This window comes from Rhodamnia argentea, chromosome 2, assembly GCF_020921035.1.
Source record: "Rhodamnia argentea isolate NSW1041297 chromosome 2, ASM2092103v1, whole genome shotgun sequence".
NCBI classification, from domain to species: domain Eukaryota; kingdom Viridiplantae; phylum Streptophyta; class Magnoliopsida; order Myrtales; family Myrtaceae; genus Rhodamnia; species Rhodamnia argentea.
The window spans coordinates 23,828,943-23,845,553 of record NC_063151.1 but is presented as its reverse complement, the minus strand read 5'-3'; the positions used below and the strand labels follow the sequence as shown (position 1 = coordinate 23,845,553).

The 16,611-nt window shown below is 43.0% G+C and overlaps 2 protein-coding genes across 9 annotated transcripts in view; one reads left to right on the top strand and one right to left on the bottom strand.

The window, feature by feature from the left end:
• LOC115732417 overlaps positions 1 to 16,611 on the bottom strand; it is a 134,969-nt gene that overhangs the window by 66,992 nt on the left and 51,366 nt on the right. For 2 of the 8 annotated variants that reach the window (XM_048274194.1, XM_048274195.1), the window contains exon 4: positions 3,111 to 3,158. The exons of the other annotated variants lie outside the window; for them this stretch is intronic. In XM_048274194.1, the coding sequence (XP_048130151.1) occupies positions 3,111 to 3,158 (48 nt within the window). The remainder of the gene's footprint in view (positions 1 to 3,110; positions 3,159 to 16,611) is intronic. 8 annotated transcript variants of the gene reach the window in all.
• Positions 1 to 16,611, top strand: part of LOC115729954 (probable LRR receptor-like serine/threonine-protein kinase At3g47570) — a 38,337-nt gene that overhangs the window by 10,814 nt on the left and 10,912 nt on the right. The window lies entirely within an intron of this gene.

Genomic DNA, 16,611 nt, shown 5'->3' with positions numbered 1-16,611 from the left:
GTATTGACCAACAATATCTTTTTTTTTTTCGGGTCAACGGTCAACAGTCAACGGTCAACGGTCAAAGGGCGCGGGTCAAAGGTCAGACCGGGTCGGGTCCGTAACGGGCTCGGGTCGCGGGCCGGTCTTAATAAAAAAAAAACGAAATGGGCTGGGTTTATTAAAGAAAGTGGGCCGGATCATTTTTTTTTAAACAAAATAGAGATCGGGCCGGGTGTTGGGCCCGATCTCGGCCCAACACGCCGCGGGCCGCAGCGCGCGCGGCTCGGGCCCCCCACGTGCGCCGCACGTGTGGCGCGTGGCCCGCCGGGCGCAGCGGCCCCGGCGGCGCGTGCCGACGCGTGGGCCGCCGTCCTTCATCCTCCGGCGACCAAATTTTCACCAAAATTTTCGTATTTTCGAGACGAACACGATGGTATATTCATAACTCAAAAAAGGCGAACAAAAATGGCATAAAAAGGGACGAAATGCCACGGCCCCGCGGGACTCTGCCTCGTCGCGGCGCGTGGCGCCCGTGCGGCGGCGTCCGGCGGACCCTCGGGGCCGGCGACCACTCAAAACGATTGTCTCGACGAGCCCGTTCTATTGGTATGTTCAATTTACTATTTTGACGAACAAATCATAATCAAAAGGCTATGAACAGTAACTTCGCGATTAGGGTTAAAAATCTTTAAAACGCGCCATATCAACACAAAACGATCAAGAATCAAGTAACACACGCTCCGATACCAATGTAGGATACTAAATCCGATCTAATACATACTCAACAAACAGCGGAAACATGCCCAATAGATTACCGGATTCACCGATCGACGAAGATACATCACGAGGACATACCTTATTGATCACCGATTAGATGCCCTTTGTGATCTCGGAGTTTTTCTCTGGCAAACGAGAATCGACGATGGGAGGAGCGTTCTTCGTTCTCTGTTTTCTTGAAAGTGACAGAATGAACAACCGGGGAGAACGATGGAGACCACGTCGATTATTGACGTAAAACCAACCAACGTGACTTTTCACGTTTGAGCATATAACTGCTCAATGGGGTGTGGTTGCCCGCATGGGCGCACACCATATCTCCCGTAGACCCCACTTTAATATTTAATCTAATAAATTCAAATTCTTATTTATTTATTTTTACATTTCTTACACCACGGCATGTGTAAACTGCAGAATATGCTAGCAGTAGCGAGGTCTCAAAAGAAGGTGATGTCTATAGTTACGGTATCCTCCTAATAGAGATGTTCACTGGATTACATCCCACCAACGACATTTTCAGAGATAATTTGAATCTTTATAACCATGTCGATGAAGCTCGCCCCCAACGAGCTATGGAGATTATCGATCCCATGCTTCTTCACGAACGAGAGAACCACAACAGTTCCCGAGATTTGCTTCACAAAAGAAACCACATATTTGAGGAATGTTTGGAAGCAATATATCGTATTGGACTCGCTTGCTCAGTCGAGGAGCCTAGAAGACGCATGAGCATCGACGAAGTTGCAACCCAGCTGCACTCGATCAAGAAGAAACTTTTTGCAGCTTCTTCACTTGGAAGGATGAGACACGGATAGATGACATCGAAGTAGCAAGTTCTTCATTTCATGCAACGACTCTCTCTAGTGCTATTTGAGCATGAAGAGGGAAAGAATGAATGTTTGACTTTCCTAACTTCCTCGTGAATGTAAGAAAGGATCGTCCCTATATTCCAACTTTAAAAGATTGGCCATCAATCCACACCTTCTAACAGTTTCTGTCGGAATAACATTTTCTCATTCACCCCATTTTTGTTTTTATTTTTTCGTCCCAACATTTCTATAGCTTACTCGTAAGAATTCTAATAAACCCAAACATTCGCCGTTCTGAAGAACAGAGATTCCTGCATACCTTGATATAAATGCAATTTACATATGTATAACCAGCCTATGGATGGAAGCACGCGTTCACCGCTCCATCATATACACTGGCCATGGAATTTTTGTCGACAACTAGCCAATTCTCCGCAGACCATCTCTTCCAACTCATTGCACAAGTTGAGAGCGTTTGGAATTATAATTTGGATTGAATTCTAGCTTAAGCAATAGATTCTCTTTAGTGCAGGCAAGAATTTGAATGAAATCCATGGTGTTAGCCATTGATGAGCCAAATCGCTCGACATTTCCAATTATGCTAATCACATATAGTTCACGAGCTTAATTATTTGGAAAGATTCGGCAAAGAAGGTGAAATAGTTAACGCACTGGTTATATTTGGAAGGTATTGCGGCTCAATATGATGCAGCAAGTTGTCTGGTTGGGGAGTGGCCTCTGCAATCCGACTCGGATCTCCGTTTTTTTTTTAAACACTTTTCATTTTATTCATTTCTCCTTCCAGTTTAGTATTGTATTACTAAGCTCGTTAGTAGTTGAAACTTATGAATATCCAGGCTGCTTTCTTTTCCCATTCACACAAAAGCATCTAACTCAATCTTGTACTCCTGTCCACAGGCACACTTCAGGACCTCCGATGTTCCCTGTTGAAAGCAGACAAACAAATGATTCCGGAAATGTATATGCACAAGGGTGCCAAGAAAAATATCTAAACAGACGATTGTGTACTTAACTGTACGATTAAGTCGAGACAGCAAATGTAGATGATCAGTAAAATGCAGAGAAAAAACTGGACTCTCTATGAAAGCGATCTCTCCTATTTCTGGAAATAGAGTGAAACCAATCCCATCTGGCGACTACACTCCCCCAGTAATGATTTTACCTTCAGTTTCTCGGTTTGATTCTGCAGAGACTGCAGGAACTCGGTTTCCCCAAAACTATCTGCTAATAGAGCTTTTTGCTTCTTTTCCAAGTTCTTAACGTCCATTGCCTTCAGCTCTTCCTGCATCGTACCGCAGTAAACAATGATGCTAAGACATAAATACAACCAAGTAAAATCAATAAAAAGTCCAGAACCTGTACTTCAGGGGTCCACTTTAGAACTTCAAATTACCTATATCTTTAATGATTTGGTTCATCAAGACCAAGTGCAGACATTCGACATTGGTATTGCACGAAATATAATGTTCCGGTGATTGAGTATAATACGTACTTGACAGTACCTATTCCCATGATACCCACCTGGAACTCATTTGACCGGCTTCTCATTTGCTCAATTCGCTGCTTCATCTGCAATAACAGGAGTTGCACTAGCAACACTCACTGTTCATGGAGAAATGAGGATGAGCTGCAAATCGAGGATATTAACTCCTAGTGTTTAGTTGCCCATTAACAACTTTGCTGCTATATTTCATCATTACAATAATGCATAGTCAAAGTGATTAGAAATTAGACATCACACTCGGTGTCAAAAGGCGAAATTCACAGATAACGATGGAAACATAAATACTCGATCAAAGCTAAACACACACAACACCGCCGCCCCCCCTTGAGGGGTCAGTTTAGGGGAATAGGCATGTCATTTAAATCGAGCTGCTGCATGGCAGTTTTCTGCTTGATTATAAAACTGAAATGGAACATGCTTCATTCAGGAGCAAGAGTTGGTATGCTCTATTTTCTGGTGCTCATCTCTCAAGATGAGCTTTGTAGTGCTTATTATCACATATCCTCCCCAAGCTTTGACAATTAGAGAATATCATTTTAACCAGACAAATGAATCAACACATTGTGGAATTTAGATATAGACTACTTAACTGCAGAATTTCCTGCAGCTAGCTTGGCTTTTGTTCTTCTCATCTCATCAAGTTCACTGTCGCAGAATCCACAATGAAGATCAGTTCCTTGCTTGCTTCATTGTTCTGTAAGTTTAAGCATTAACTTTAAGTAACTACTCTGTTCAATGAACACAATTTTTTTGTTTTTAGTTTTTCGTCTGAGTACGATGTCATCGATGACCGGGTGATTGAAAAGCTTGCCTCTTGCTGCAAAGGTATATGTAACGCCCTGAAAATTGGGCAATCAAAAGAGTGAAATCTAGTCTATGGAACGACTAGAAAATTTTTAATTTGATGCTCAAGATCGGATATTAAGAAATTAGAAATCGGAAATTGAAAATTTCCGGGATCGTTACTCGAATTGGAATAAATTCCGATTAAATGAGTAATTGAGTCCTAGAATTAGAAAACTTCACATTAATCCTCGTTCGGGCTAAATTGACATGATTTCGGATTAAATAACCCTTCGTCGGGTTTCCGGACGCCCGAATTACCTAGGGTGTGAAATTACCAAAATACCCTCGGCCAAAGTGTGAAATTACAAAAATGCCCCTAGGGCTTTATGAACTAATGGATAAGGCCATTAACTTAGTGGACCCCACCTGACCAGCTCAGCCCTTAGTCATTTTCTAGATCTCTCTCTTTTTCTCTCTTTCTCACACGTACACCCCCCAACAACCAACTTGCTCCAGCCTTCTTTTTCTCTTCGTTTCTTCATTTTTTGGCACAACTTCCACCATCCTAAGCTACCACGGCCAACTACAACACCCACAGAACCCCCTTGACACCACCGGCCACCACTATTTTCCTCCGACCACCCCACACAGCCATCGCCAACCCCAAAGCCAACCACCGCCCTTAGACCCCTAGAACAGCCCCCTCAGCCGTGCCTTGCCATGTTTTTGCAAGAGAATACCCTGTTTTGGGCCTGGGCTGAATCTGTTGGGCCCAATTCTGTGGGCCTTCGAGCTGGGCTGAGGCGCAATTGGTTTGGGTACAAAGTTGGGCTTTATATTAGGCTCGTGGACACATTAAATCGGAAGTTGGGTCCGTAGTTCGAGGATTTTGGTTCGCGACCCGTTCGAGCCCAAAGTTCGTGCCAAGGATTTTTCAGAGGATCGTCATTGTTATAACCTCGCGCAATTAACAATGAATCGACCTCTAATCCTTGGTTAGGTCGTTAATTACGTTTGGATTAGTTTAATTAGATTATTAGGGTGTTTAGGTAGATTAGTTAGGGCCGGTTTAGGCTAGAGACTCGGATTAGGTTAAATGGCCCTAATTAGTTAGGTTAATCTGATCGTGGCTAGTTGGGACTGAATAATTGATTGATTGATTGGCCTTGCTTGATCGTGAGAGAACAATAGGTCAAGGATGAGCGTATGATTGATTGATGATTTGGATTTAATTACGTACGATTGAATTGAATATTTGTCATCGAATTATTTATCTACGCTTGATTATAATCTATATAGATTAATTGATGAAATGCCTTGGCGGATGGCTAGTCAAATTGATTGATTGATTGGAGTTTGATCACTCGGTTTATGGATGGGAGGTCCGTCACGCCCCGATCTTCGAGTGCGCGGCATCCCTGTCATCTCGTCCCTCGGGTTAAAAGGTTAGCGTCCCAAGCACGCTACCAACCCATGAGATTAACTACGCATGCGGAAACATACAATATTCCCGGACAAAAATATAAGATAGGGATAGATCGGTGGGAAAAACGCATTAATTCAAAAACATGATCTTAATTACGGTCACGTCGTGAGTCAACCGAAATGACTCGCTAATTGGTTCCATACTTCGGGACGGGGTAGAATCAACTTCGTACCTACTCCAAATAGGACTACGTCACTCTCATCCTTATTAGCTTTTCAATAATTACTAGCTCCATCACTTAGAACCCGAAAATGGTTTAACAACGATGGGGTGAAATATAAATCTCGGTGAGTCAATGCCTAAGCTCGGCTAAGGCGTTGATTCGTCCGCAGGGTCCTATCAGTCAAACACATATTAATATATAAATATCCCAATCACATGCAGCTCACCTACTGAAAATCACACGGTAAGCAATACTCAACATAATGTGCCACACATAATAATTCAAAGATATCATGTCAATCACATACACGAACACCACACGTGGTCCGATTATTAACGGCCATCTAGCCCAATTGCACACGACCGGTGTGACTTTACACTACGACCGACATGTCTACCGGCGGGACCAGGCTTTGTCCCTTACTTCCGACGATGGCATCCGATAGCCCATGTGATTCGTACGACCGGCACGACACAACACTATCGGGAATCCCTATAAGGGCTTCGGTTCCTCACAAGCTGCGACCGGCATCCGACAATCCGTGTGATCAGTACGACCGGCACGGCATGAATTGACGTGCATCTAACAAGTCGTATGGTTTCGTACGACCGGCACGGTACGAACTTGACAGGAATAGTCCATCGTGTGACCACTCAAGCATACTCAACAAATAGCCGGTTTATAATCCGCATTTAGTCAAATGCTCACGCAATATGCTCACACAGCAAGACTTCTTGAGTAATCACACAAATGCACATGTTATCTATACGACCTCGCATCCATAAACCGAGTGATCAAACTCTAACCAATCAATCAATTTGACTAGCCATCCGCCAAGGCATTTCATCAATTAATCTATATAGATTATAATCGAGCGTAGATAAATAATTCATTTACAAACATTCAATTCAATCGTACGTAATTAAATCCAAATTGTCAATCACTCATACGCTCATCCTTGACCTATTGTTCACTCGCGATCAAGCGAGACCAATCAATCAATCAATTATTTAGTCCCAACTAGCCACAATCAGATTAACCTAACTAATTATGGCTATTTGACCTAAACCGGCCCTAATTAATCTACTTAAACACTCTAATAATATAATTAAACTAATCCGAACGTAATTAACGACCTAACCAAGGATTAGAGGTCGACTCACCGTTAATAACTCGAGGCGAGACCAGCGATGATCCACTGGAATTCCTCGGCACGAACGTCGGACGAGGCTCGGACCTTTTTTTTTGGCCCACGAACTTGGCCGTTCGGCCCAATTCCTCGGTCACATGGGCCAAAATTCTCGGCCACGGCCTGTCACATGGCCTAGGCTCTCGGCCAACCTGGCCGGGCACGGCCCAGGACAGGCTAGGACACAGCCCGGGACAAAACAAGCCATGGCCCAGCAACTTGCCCACATTTCAGGCCCGAAACGGGGCACTCGGGCAAAACAGAGCAGGCGGTGCAGGGAGGTTCTAGGACTCTGGCGGCTTTTTCCAGCGACCGGTGGCTAAGGTGACGGCAAGGAAGACTGGTAGGGGTCAAAGGAAGTGTCAGGGGATGTCATTGGTCGCTCGTGGTGGCCGGAGTAGGGCGGAGCAACAGTAAACAGAAGCTGCAGCAGGCGGAACAGAGCAGGGGAGGCTGCAGAACAGGGGAATCGGGACTGTGCATGGTTGGTTTGGGGTCCAACGAGCAACGACCGGTCTGCAGCGAGCTTGGCCAACAACTAGAGGTCGAGGACAATTGCTAGGGGTGGCCGGATGTGGTCGGGATAGGGCGAAGCCGAGCTGGGAAGCTCGAACAGAAGTGGAAGAGCAGAAACAGGGTCAGGCAATAGGGCAAGGTAGACTGGGCTTCGGGACTGTTCCGGCGGTTTCGTGGTGGTTGTAGGTGGCGCAGTATGGTGGAAGGCGGTCTAGGAAGGGCTGTGGTGGCTGAGGGAAGCAATGGTGGCGACCGGAGACCAAACAGAAGCACGGACCAGGGCAGGGGTAGAAACTGGAGCAGAACAGAGGAGGTGCTGGTTCGGGCTTCTCCGGCTGTTTTGTGACGGCGGTGATGGCTACTGTGGCATCGAGGGATGGCTGAGGGCAGTGACTGAAGATTGGAGGATGTTCGGTGGGCTGAGGGGGCTGCTTGAAATAGAAAAGAAGAAGGAAGCGGCAAGAAGTATCGGTGATGTAGGGGGAAAGGCGGTGGAAATCGAGAGAGAGAGAGAGAGAGAGAGAGAGAGAGAGAGAGAGAGAGAGAGAGAGAAAAAAAAAAAGAAAATAAAATAAACAAATAAAATATCAAGTTAAAACTGTTGACTTAGGGGCTTAAGAGATAAGAGTGGGACCTGCGACAATTACTTCTTGTCTTGAAGCTCCTAGAAAACCCTAGGGGCAAAACGGTCATTTCTAATTTTGGCAGGGGCGTTTTGGTCATTAGGCAACTAAGGGCAAATTGGACATTTGGCCATCCTACAGAGGGTATTTTAGACCTTTCTCGAATTCATTTAGTCTGATTAAGGCTCAAGTACAAGAATTTCTCGTTCTAAGATGCGACGACTAATCGATTGAAATATAAACTACTATGATCGTTGATTTAGGAAATACTCAATTTCCGATTCCAATTCCTTGAAATCCAATTCTAGGCAACAAACTGGAATTCACAGTTATTCTATAAACTGAATTTTACTACTTTACAAACGCCGAATTCCAGGGCGTCACAAAGTCGCATGGATAACATGTGCATTTGTGTGATTACTCAAGAAGTCTTGCTGTGTGAGCATATCACGTGAGCATTTAACTAAATGCGGATTATAAACCGGCTATCCGTTGAGTATGCTTGAGTGGTCATACGATGGACTATTCCCTCCAAGTTCATACTGTGCCGGTTGTACGGAACCATACAACTTGTCGGATGCACGTCAGTTCGCGCCATGCCGGTCGTACGGATTATAGGGATTGTCCAATGCCGGTCGTAACTTGTGACGAACCGAAGCCCCTACAAGGATTCTTGATAGTGCCGTGTCGTGCCGGTCGTACGAATCACACGGGCTATTAGATACCGTCGCCGGAAGTAAGGAACGAAGCCTGGTCCCGCCCGTAGACACTGCCGATCGTAGTATAAAGTCACACCGGTCGTGTGCAATTGGGCCTGATGGCCGTTAATAATTGGACCACGTGTGGTGTCTGCGAGTGCGAATGATGTGACAATTATGATTTGTTATGTGTGGTATATTATGTCGAATATTGCATAATGTGTGATTTTCAGCAGGTGAACCGCATGTGATTGGAATAATTATATATCAATATGTGATTAATCGATAGGACCCTGCGGACGAATTAACGCCCTAGCCGGGTTTAGGCGTTGACTCACGGAGATTTTTATCTCATTCCATGTTAACCATTTCAGGTCCATAGTGATGCAACGATCCGTCGGGTTCGGAGTCCCGGTTGACCGGTCCTACGATATCGTGTACCGTCCGGAACCGGGTACAAATAGGACTTGGGAACTTCACATCACCATGATCCGGGTGGACGAAGGTTTGCCGCAACGAGTGGCACATGTCTTCAAAGCCTGATTCTTGGATGATGGGGTGGAAACTTGGAGCCTACTTCGTGGACTCGAGGGGCCGCTTAGTACGGTTCCACCTGTTCCATCCTAGGTTCCGATGGAACTCGATACGCCGGACGGTGAGATCGTAGACCCTAAACACGACTCCGACGCTGATCTTGACCCGATTGAGGAAGATATCGTTGAGCCTTCTTCGGAGCGTTCATTGACCTCCAACCGCAATCCTTCACCCCGACTTTGAGGGTTCATAGTCTTTTGGATAGGTACTGATGTGGATTTTTGGGAGCAGATGAGAATTTAACCATACCTAACCCTTATACCTTTTTGTTGGTCTTAGAGAGCTGTCCCGAAGAATGGAGTTGTATGTGACTATAGCTCAGTAGGGTTAATGATCATCTGCTTTTAGTACTGTATTGACAATCGTTCTGATATATGATTGATGTTGCTGATCTTATTACTACTCCTACTATTTTTCTTGATTTTGGAGAACTAGCGTTTCCGTATGCGCGCTATAGTATGTGTCACATCCCGAATTCCGACCCACTTCCAAAGCTATGAATGAGTGAAATATCTCATAGATGTATTTCAGCTAAATCTCACTCGAAATTGATCCCTCTCGAGTAGACTAATCAAATGGGAATGGCTAGCTAGGAAAATCAAGTACGTGGACCTAAGAACTTGATCCTGGATTGACTCTTTGGTCATGAAAATTGTCGAGGGAATATTCTGGACCAATATAGGCCGATCCTAAAATGATTAATGAACAATTTAGATAATACCCTACGCTTGGATCACAGGTGATTCCGTTTGACCTCGTATGAGTTCCGAACATTCCTAAATTATTTTCTAACGATCATGTCCATCGGGACTAGTGATTGACCCTCGCAATTGAATGACAGCCAAAGTCACCATGGCTCGAGTTATTCTTAAACATGATAATAATCACGGGTCGATACGCGTAACTCCTAAAAGCCGCCCGTTAGTTTGAGATGCGCTGAAATTTCAATTAATCGAGATTGATCACAAATTGGGCTTCGAAATTAGACGTCGGACCTTCGGGGGTTTCAATAATTAAATTTTGGACGTTTCCTCATTCAGTGTACGATTTCTTCGCGGTTCGCCCCAAAGGTTCAGGAAAAATAAAATTTGAACTGAAAATGGGAAAAGACCCATTTACCCTTTGAAAATATCCAAGTTTTCACTTTGGCTCAAGGGCATTTCGGTCAAATCACCCCCATGGTCGAAATTGACTAGTCAACATAGAGGGAAATTACCTTTTTACCCTTATTGACTTTGAAGACCCCAAAAATATCCTAACCCTTATTAATAAATTTTTTTTGGCCTTCTTCTTCATAAAATTGCAAGAGCACTCTCTCACTACTCTCTCTCTCTCTCTCTAGCCCTTGACCGAACCACCATTGTTGTCTCTCTCTCTTACCAAAAATTTTCCAAGCCCTCACCGGATTCGCCTTGGACGGCCGGAGTTCGACTACCGCCGTGAACTACCGGAAACCGTCGGATCTTGTGGGTTTTTAGCTGAGCAAAGGGAGTCGCTAGAGCCGCCGGATTGGGGTCAAAACTCCTCTTGATTTCTTGCCGAAAAACTTGCTAAAATTGTGGTAAGTTGGTTCCTAACCTTAGGTTAGGTATCTAGGATGCTAATAGACTTGAGATTGAGTAGTTGTGATGAAGAATTTGATGAATTTGTGCTTGGTTATGGGGTTGGCCGAAAATGAGAGGGAGAGGAGAGAGAAAAAGATGTGTTCTTGAGTGAATAGTGAAATGCAATGAGTAGAAATGGATGGCTAGGATTTAATCTAGCTTGATCATGCTTTATTTGGACGGCTCACGTTGAATCTTGCTTAGGAAGATTAATCTGACGGCCGAGATTAAATTCTGCTATACTATAGATTAATTGAGTGGTGGAGAACAATTGCACGTGTGGGGATATTTTAATCGTATAGCCACGATTAATTGCCAAGTTAGTATAGTTTGATTAATTGGTGCGTATTAATTGTACGTTAGTGGAATTCTGATCGTACGGTAGTTATTGATTGCTACATTAGTGTAATTTCGATCGTGTGGTGTAGATTAATTTTTGTAGTGACAAAAATTAATCGTGCGGCCCGATTGGTCGACGGCTTGAGCGTGATTTAATTGGGTGGTCCCGATTAATTGTTTGTTCAACGTGAGTGAATCACGTGGTCCCGATCGAGTGTTTGCCCAGTACAATTTAATCGAGTGATCTCAATTAGGCAATTGAGGAAAATTAGAAAGATCGTGTGGTCCCGATCTTTTGTTGGAGAGAAATTGAGAAGCTCGTGTGATTCCGATCTGTTGTCAGAGGAAAGGGTGAGACTGGGTGGTCTCGATATGCTAATCAGGAAATTTAGCAAGATCACGTGACAAAGATTGAACGATCGGAAGGATTTAAGGGACCGTGTGGTATAGGATGCGCGATCGAGGAATTGTTGTTGTTATATGGTCTTATGTGAAATAATTGGAAGGAAATGTGGTACTATACCCCGAGGCGTTATTACGCGGGGTTTGTGATTGTAAGACCATATTTAGCCCGAGGTGTTATGACGCGGGCTCTGTTATTATTAATTTACCCCGAGGCATTATTACGCGGGGTTTGTGATTGTAAGATCATATTTAGCCCGAGGCGTTATGACGTGGGCTCTGTTAGTATTATTCTACCCCGAGGCGTTAAATGCGGGGTTTGGTGTACATTTATATCCCGAGGCATTAAACGCGGGATATTTAACCCGATGCGTTATTACGCGGGTTATAGTGACTCGAGGCGTTATTACGTGGGTCCGTCCAGTTATATTATAGCTCGATGCGTTAAACGTGAGCTCTGGACCAATGTGGAATTTTATAAGATAGCTTGATGCGTTAAACGCGGGCTCTGGATCAACGTGGAAAATATATAATGGCCTAAGACGTTATTACGAGGGTTAATATAGCCTGATGCGTTAAATGCGGGGCTCGGACCAACATGAAATTTTATATGATAGCTTGATGCGTTAAACGCAGGCTTTGGATCCACGTGTAATATTTATATTGTGGCCCGATGCGTTAAATGCGGGCCCTGGAGCATGCGGAATATTTTATTTACAGTCCGAGGCGTTGAATGCCGTTATGGGAGTAACGTAGAATATTTGGGAAGGTGTGGCAATTTTTGGAGAAAGAATGGAATAACCTGGAATTTATTTGTGGAATTTTTGACTGAAGAAGGAATTGTTGGGAATTGCCTACCTAGGACGTGTCTGGAGGCACTAGAGCCCTAACCTAGGATTAACGGCTTTCTTACTGAGATTTTATCTCATCCCATCGTGGGATTAACATTTTCAGGTCTCAAGTGATGGATCATGTGATCGCCATGGAGTGACATCGGAAGCTATCTTTGGGAGGACTTAGATGTAAGCTCTATTCGGATGTAACTTTTCGTAGCCTTAAGAAATTGATACTTTTGTATTGTTTGCTTTGACTATGCAGCCAGTTTGGTGAATACTAAGGGAGGTACCATCCTTCGTCCTAAGTCATCTCTGTTTATAATGAAAGGAGTTTTACATTCGCTTCCGCATGTGCATTTCTTTTACATTAAGCTCGAGTTTGATGGCCGAGAGATCCTGAGAGACTAAAGAAAGTCAAACGGCCCGATGGGATGTTCGCGTGCCTGCTGGGTTCGGGGCGTGATAGTATGGACGGTCAATAACGTACCTGGGACGTTATCTTTTATGACCAGAGGCGTTTTGGTAGGGATGCCGCGTACTCGAGAGTGAGGACGTGATAGTATAAGCATTTGATATCAGATAAGGTAAACCGCAATTGAAGTTTCTGTAACACATAACCTCACGGTGCACAATACATGGAGCACAGCTCCTAATTGTATCCGCTTACTGGCCCTTATATGAAGGTGATAATTTTTCCTGGTGTAGATCCCGCCTTAAGTTGAAACACGGGATTACGATGACCAGATGGAGCAACAAATGCACCAACACCACCAAGGACTAGACTAGTAATATGGCTTTCATGACGGATAAAATTGGGTTACTGACTCCCTCTGCTTCTGTCGGTACATTGACAGTGCTTGAGCAAAGATAAGGAAAGGTTGACAGAGACTCGGCAGTCATTGAAGGGAATTCACGGACTTATCTCCATGATATATTTGTCAAACTAATTTCATACCAATGGAACAGAAAAATAAAACCATTCTTGTTTGAAGTGTATGGCCGAACGATGATCTACGCTGCAGAAATAGGTGTAATGCTGTTAAAAAGCACAACAGACCATGACGACATGAAAATAGAAACTCTATAGAAGATCACATGACAGCAACATAGGCCTTCATTTGCCTATATTCAAACTTGAGAAAGTTAAATACCCATACCTCCAGCTGCCACCGTTTCTTCATTGAATGTGTCCTTGACCTGCAAATATTCTGGTTAGCAAAAGCACTGCTATGATCTAATAAGCATATTACTAAACATTTGGCTGCAAGTTGATAGCCAAGACAAAAGACATAAGAGAATCCAAGGGGATTAACAAGCTCTTTCCTAGAGGGGTACCATAATATAACTCATTCTAGAGTTCCCATTGTTAAGTTCATCCTTCAGTTCACAAAAGAAAAGAAGCTCAGCCTTCCGACGACTAATATCGAGGAAATACAACCTACAAGAGGGGAAAATAATGACTGAACCGATGCAAATCGAGATGTTTGTAAGTCTTTGTCAGCACGTGTATTCAAAAGTACATATATTGTTGGAGCACAACAAAGGATGATCCGACTCGATTTGACTAACTTAAAATCTAGTGGTAACAGCAAGTCCAAAAGCACAATAAACAAAGAGGAGTACAAGTCACGCACTTCTGTGCCTGAGCTTGGTATGCAACAATTAAGCAATCCCTAAAAGATAAATAGAACGTCAGCTTGGTAGACGTTATGAAGTCAAGAGGTCAAAACTTGAGAAATCTTGTAGCTGCTGGAATTTGACATCTATATCCGGAGCAACCTTGGTATAGTAAGTGCTGAAAGTCCAAGAAATTCAGTGGAGAGTTGAAGAAAACAGCATCTTTTTGTGTTCAAGGAGTCAATAGATCTAGATACTTCAGAACAGGCCAGTAACTTTTCTTGTCTAGTTTGGTCGATAAGCTTACTCTTTCTTAGTGAATGAGCTCCAAAGTCTGGACAGAGCTCCAGCAAAAATTCATGGCAAGATGAAATTATCCAAGCTTCTTTGTTAAGCATAATCAATCATGTGGCTTAGTCATTCAAAAGTTTAGAAAGCCTCACACTCCAGCGTAAATATCGCCCCCCAACATTTCAGATCTAACTCTAATTTCCTAAAATATCAGTAACAACACAAGGTCGCATGGCACAGAAATCTAACACGATTGACTTTAGAAGTGTTAAAATCAAAATCTACATATGCTCTGCCAGATCTACATGGACAAACTTGAAAATCAACACAGAAATGATTGAAAAATTACCTATCTGGACGCATTTGGGATAATACCTATTCGAGCGGTAGCAGCTTCCACAGCCAAGTATCAAAGCAAATGCACTTTAGCACATGAAATTTGTCGCCAGGGAAACTCTGAAAAGCTCCAGGAAAAAGATAATTTTGAATTCCATCTCTTGTCTGACTGCCTTTTAGCTTTTCGGCTCATATTACATAATCGTCTATGCCTAGCAAATTGAAAGACAAATTTGAAACCTTTCCAACTTCCTCTCCATCCTAACAATGTGCTAGCGATCCAAATCTAAAATTCATGTTGACCTTTGAGTAGTGCTCGACCTTCCAAGATATGTACTAGTCATCCAAAGCAGCCACACTGTAAGCTTGAAACTATTCTCCGCAACCTTTGGTGATATACTAGTTTCTGATACAGTGTCTTAACTCTTCAGAATTATTTTGAGATGCATGATCGTCTCCATTCCCACAACATAGTACAGTGATTTTATGCACTAACCTCATTATCAGAAAAGCCACCACACAACAGATAATCGCTGCAAACAATAGAGTTCAATGCTTCTCTTTATCTGGTGTCCTCCTATCTCGGAGTGGACTAAGGCATGAACCTGAACTACAAGTCACAGATTTTATTTAAGATATCACGATGCTAGCAGTAGCAGCAGCAAATTATTCACATTGATATGAGCGAAAGACCAACCGACCAATAGAGAGACATAAGAATCAGCTGGTAACTTGTGTAGAAAAATATCTTTTGAGGAATGGAGAACGCAGCATACTATTTCCATTGAATCAGAAGCTTAGTTGAGTTTCAACATGATAGAATGGTGCAAAAGATTTTTCAAAGTTTCATCCATCGCATCTCGGCATAAGATTTGTCTCTGGAGTTAATGAGCAAGGCGAGTAGAATAACATCTTATCACAGGATCACCATAAAGGACAGATATCACAGCTCAGTATGTTGGATATAAGGCTGCAAATCACTTCCTAGAACATATTTGACCTTTTGCAGTCATCATCTGCTCTGCTTCTTCTTTAAGTTTCTGAATTTCGGATTTTGCTGGACTACTACGTTTAAAAAAAGAGAGGAAGTTAAGTACTTTAAGAAAAGGATAAGATTGTTTGCTTTTAACAATTCTATACAGTAGCTTGCACAACAAAATTACCCCGAAAGCTTTTATTGGATGCTTTGTTGGATTGACACAATTGCAATAGATTTATGATTTTTTTTTCATTGTTTTCCTTAATTATTGTTCCACTAGTATGCAATCTAACTTTGATTTGACTTCCAATCCAAGGCCTAAATAGAACAATCATTCATCACTGTAGAGATCAAAAGAAATAAGGCATTAGACATGATAGAATGATTTCGCCTTCATCAAAATCATTCTCTCCACAGCTTGTCACACTAGCAGGAAATTAGGAATAGGGTGCCAATTCATGAACCGGCTGGACTTGAACAAGCCAAAGATTTATCGAGAAAAATTCTACGCGACAAGACGAAGTTAATTCAAAGACGGCTTAATATCGGGCGAGATCCCCAGAGAGATTGATCATCTTGTGAACTTGCAGAGATTGCGGATGGAGGGCAATCTTCTTTCAGGTCCAATCCCGTCAGATTTAGGGAATCTTTCGAATCTTGCTGTATTGACCTTGTCGGGCAACAGTCTGTCTGGCATAATCCCATCCTCATTGCAAAATCTGCAAAGTTTGATCTATCTATCTTGCAAAATTAGTTGCATCTGAGATTGTTGGATCCACTTTTTGTCTATTCCTTCAAGTTATCGACTTGTCACATTATCCATAATTCCATTATGACCAAATGCTGCTCTTATCGACTAAGTTTATCACATGTCGATGATAACAAAACATTGATAAGTTTTTGGTGCAAACACTTTGAAAATAAGAACACCTCTTGCACACTAATGTCCCTCATTGCTAGGCTGGGGTCTCATATTTGTTGGATATTGGATTTAGCCCGTGTCGACCCAAAACTAACTCCGTTTCTTGGATTTCCTGTTGGAGGGAGCAATTAATGTCG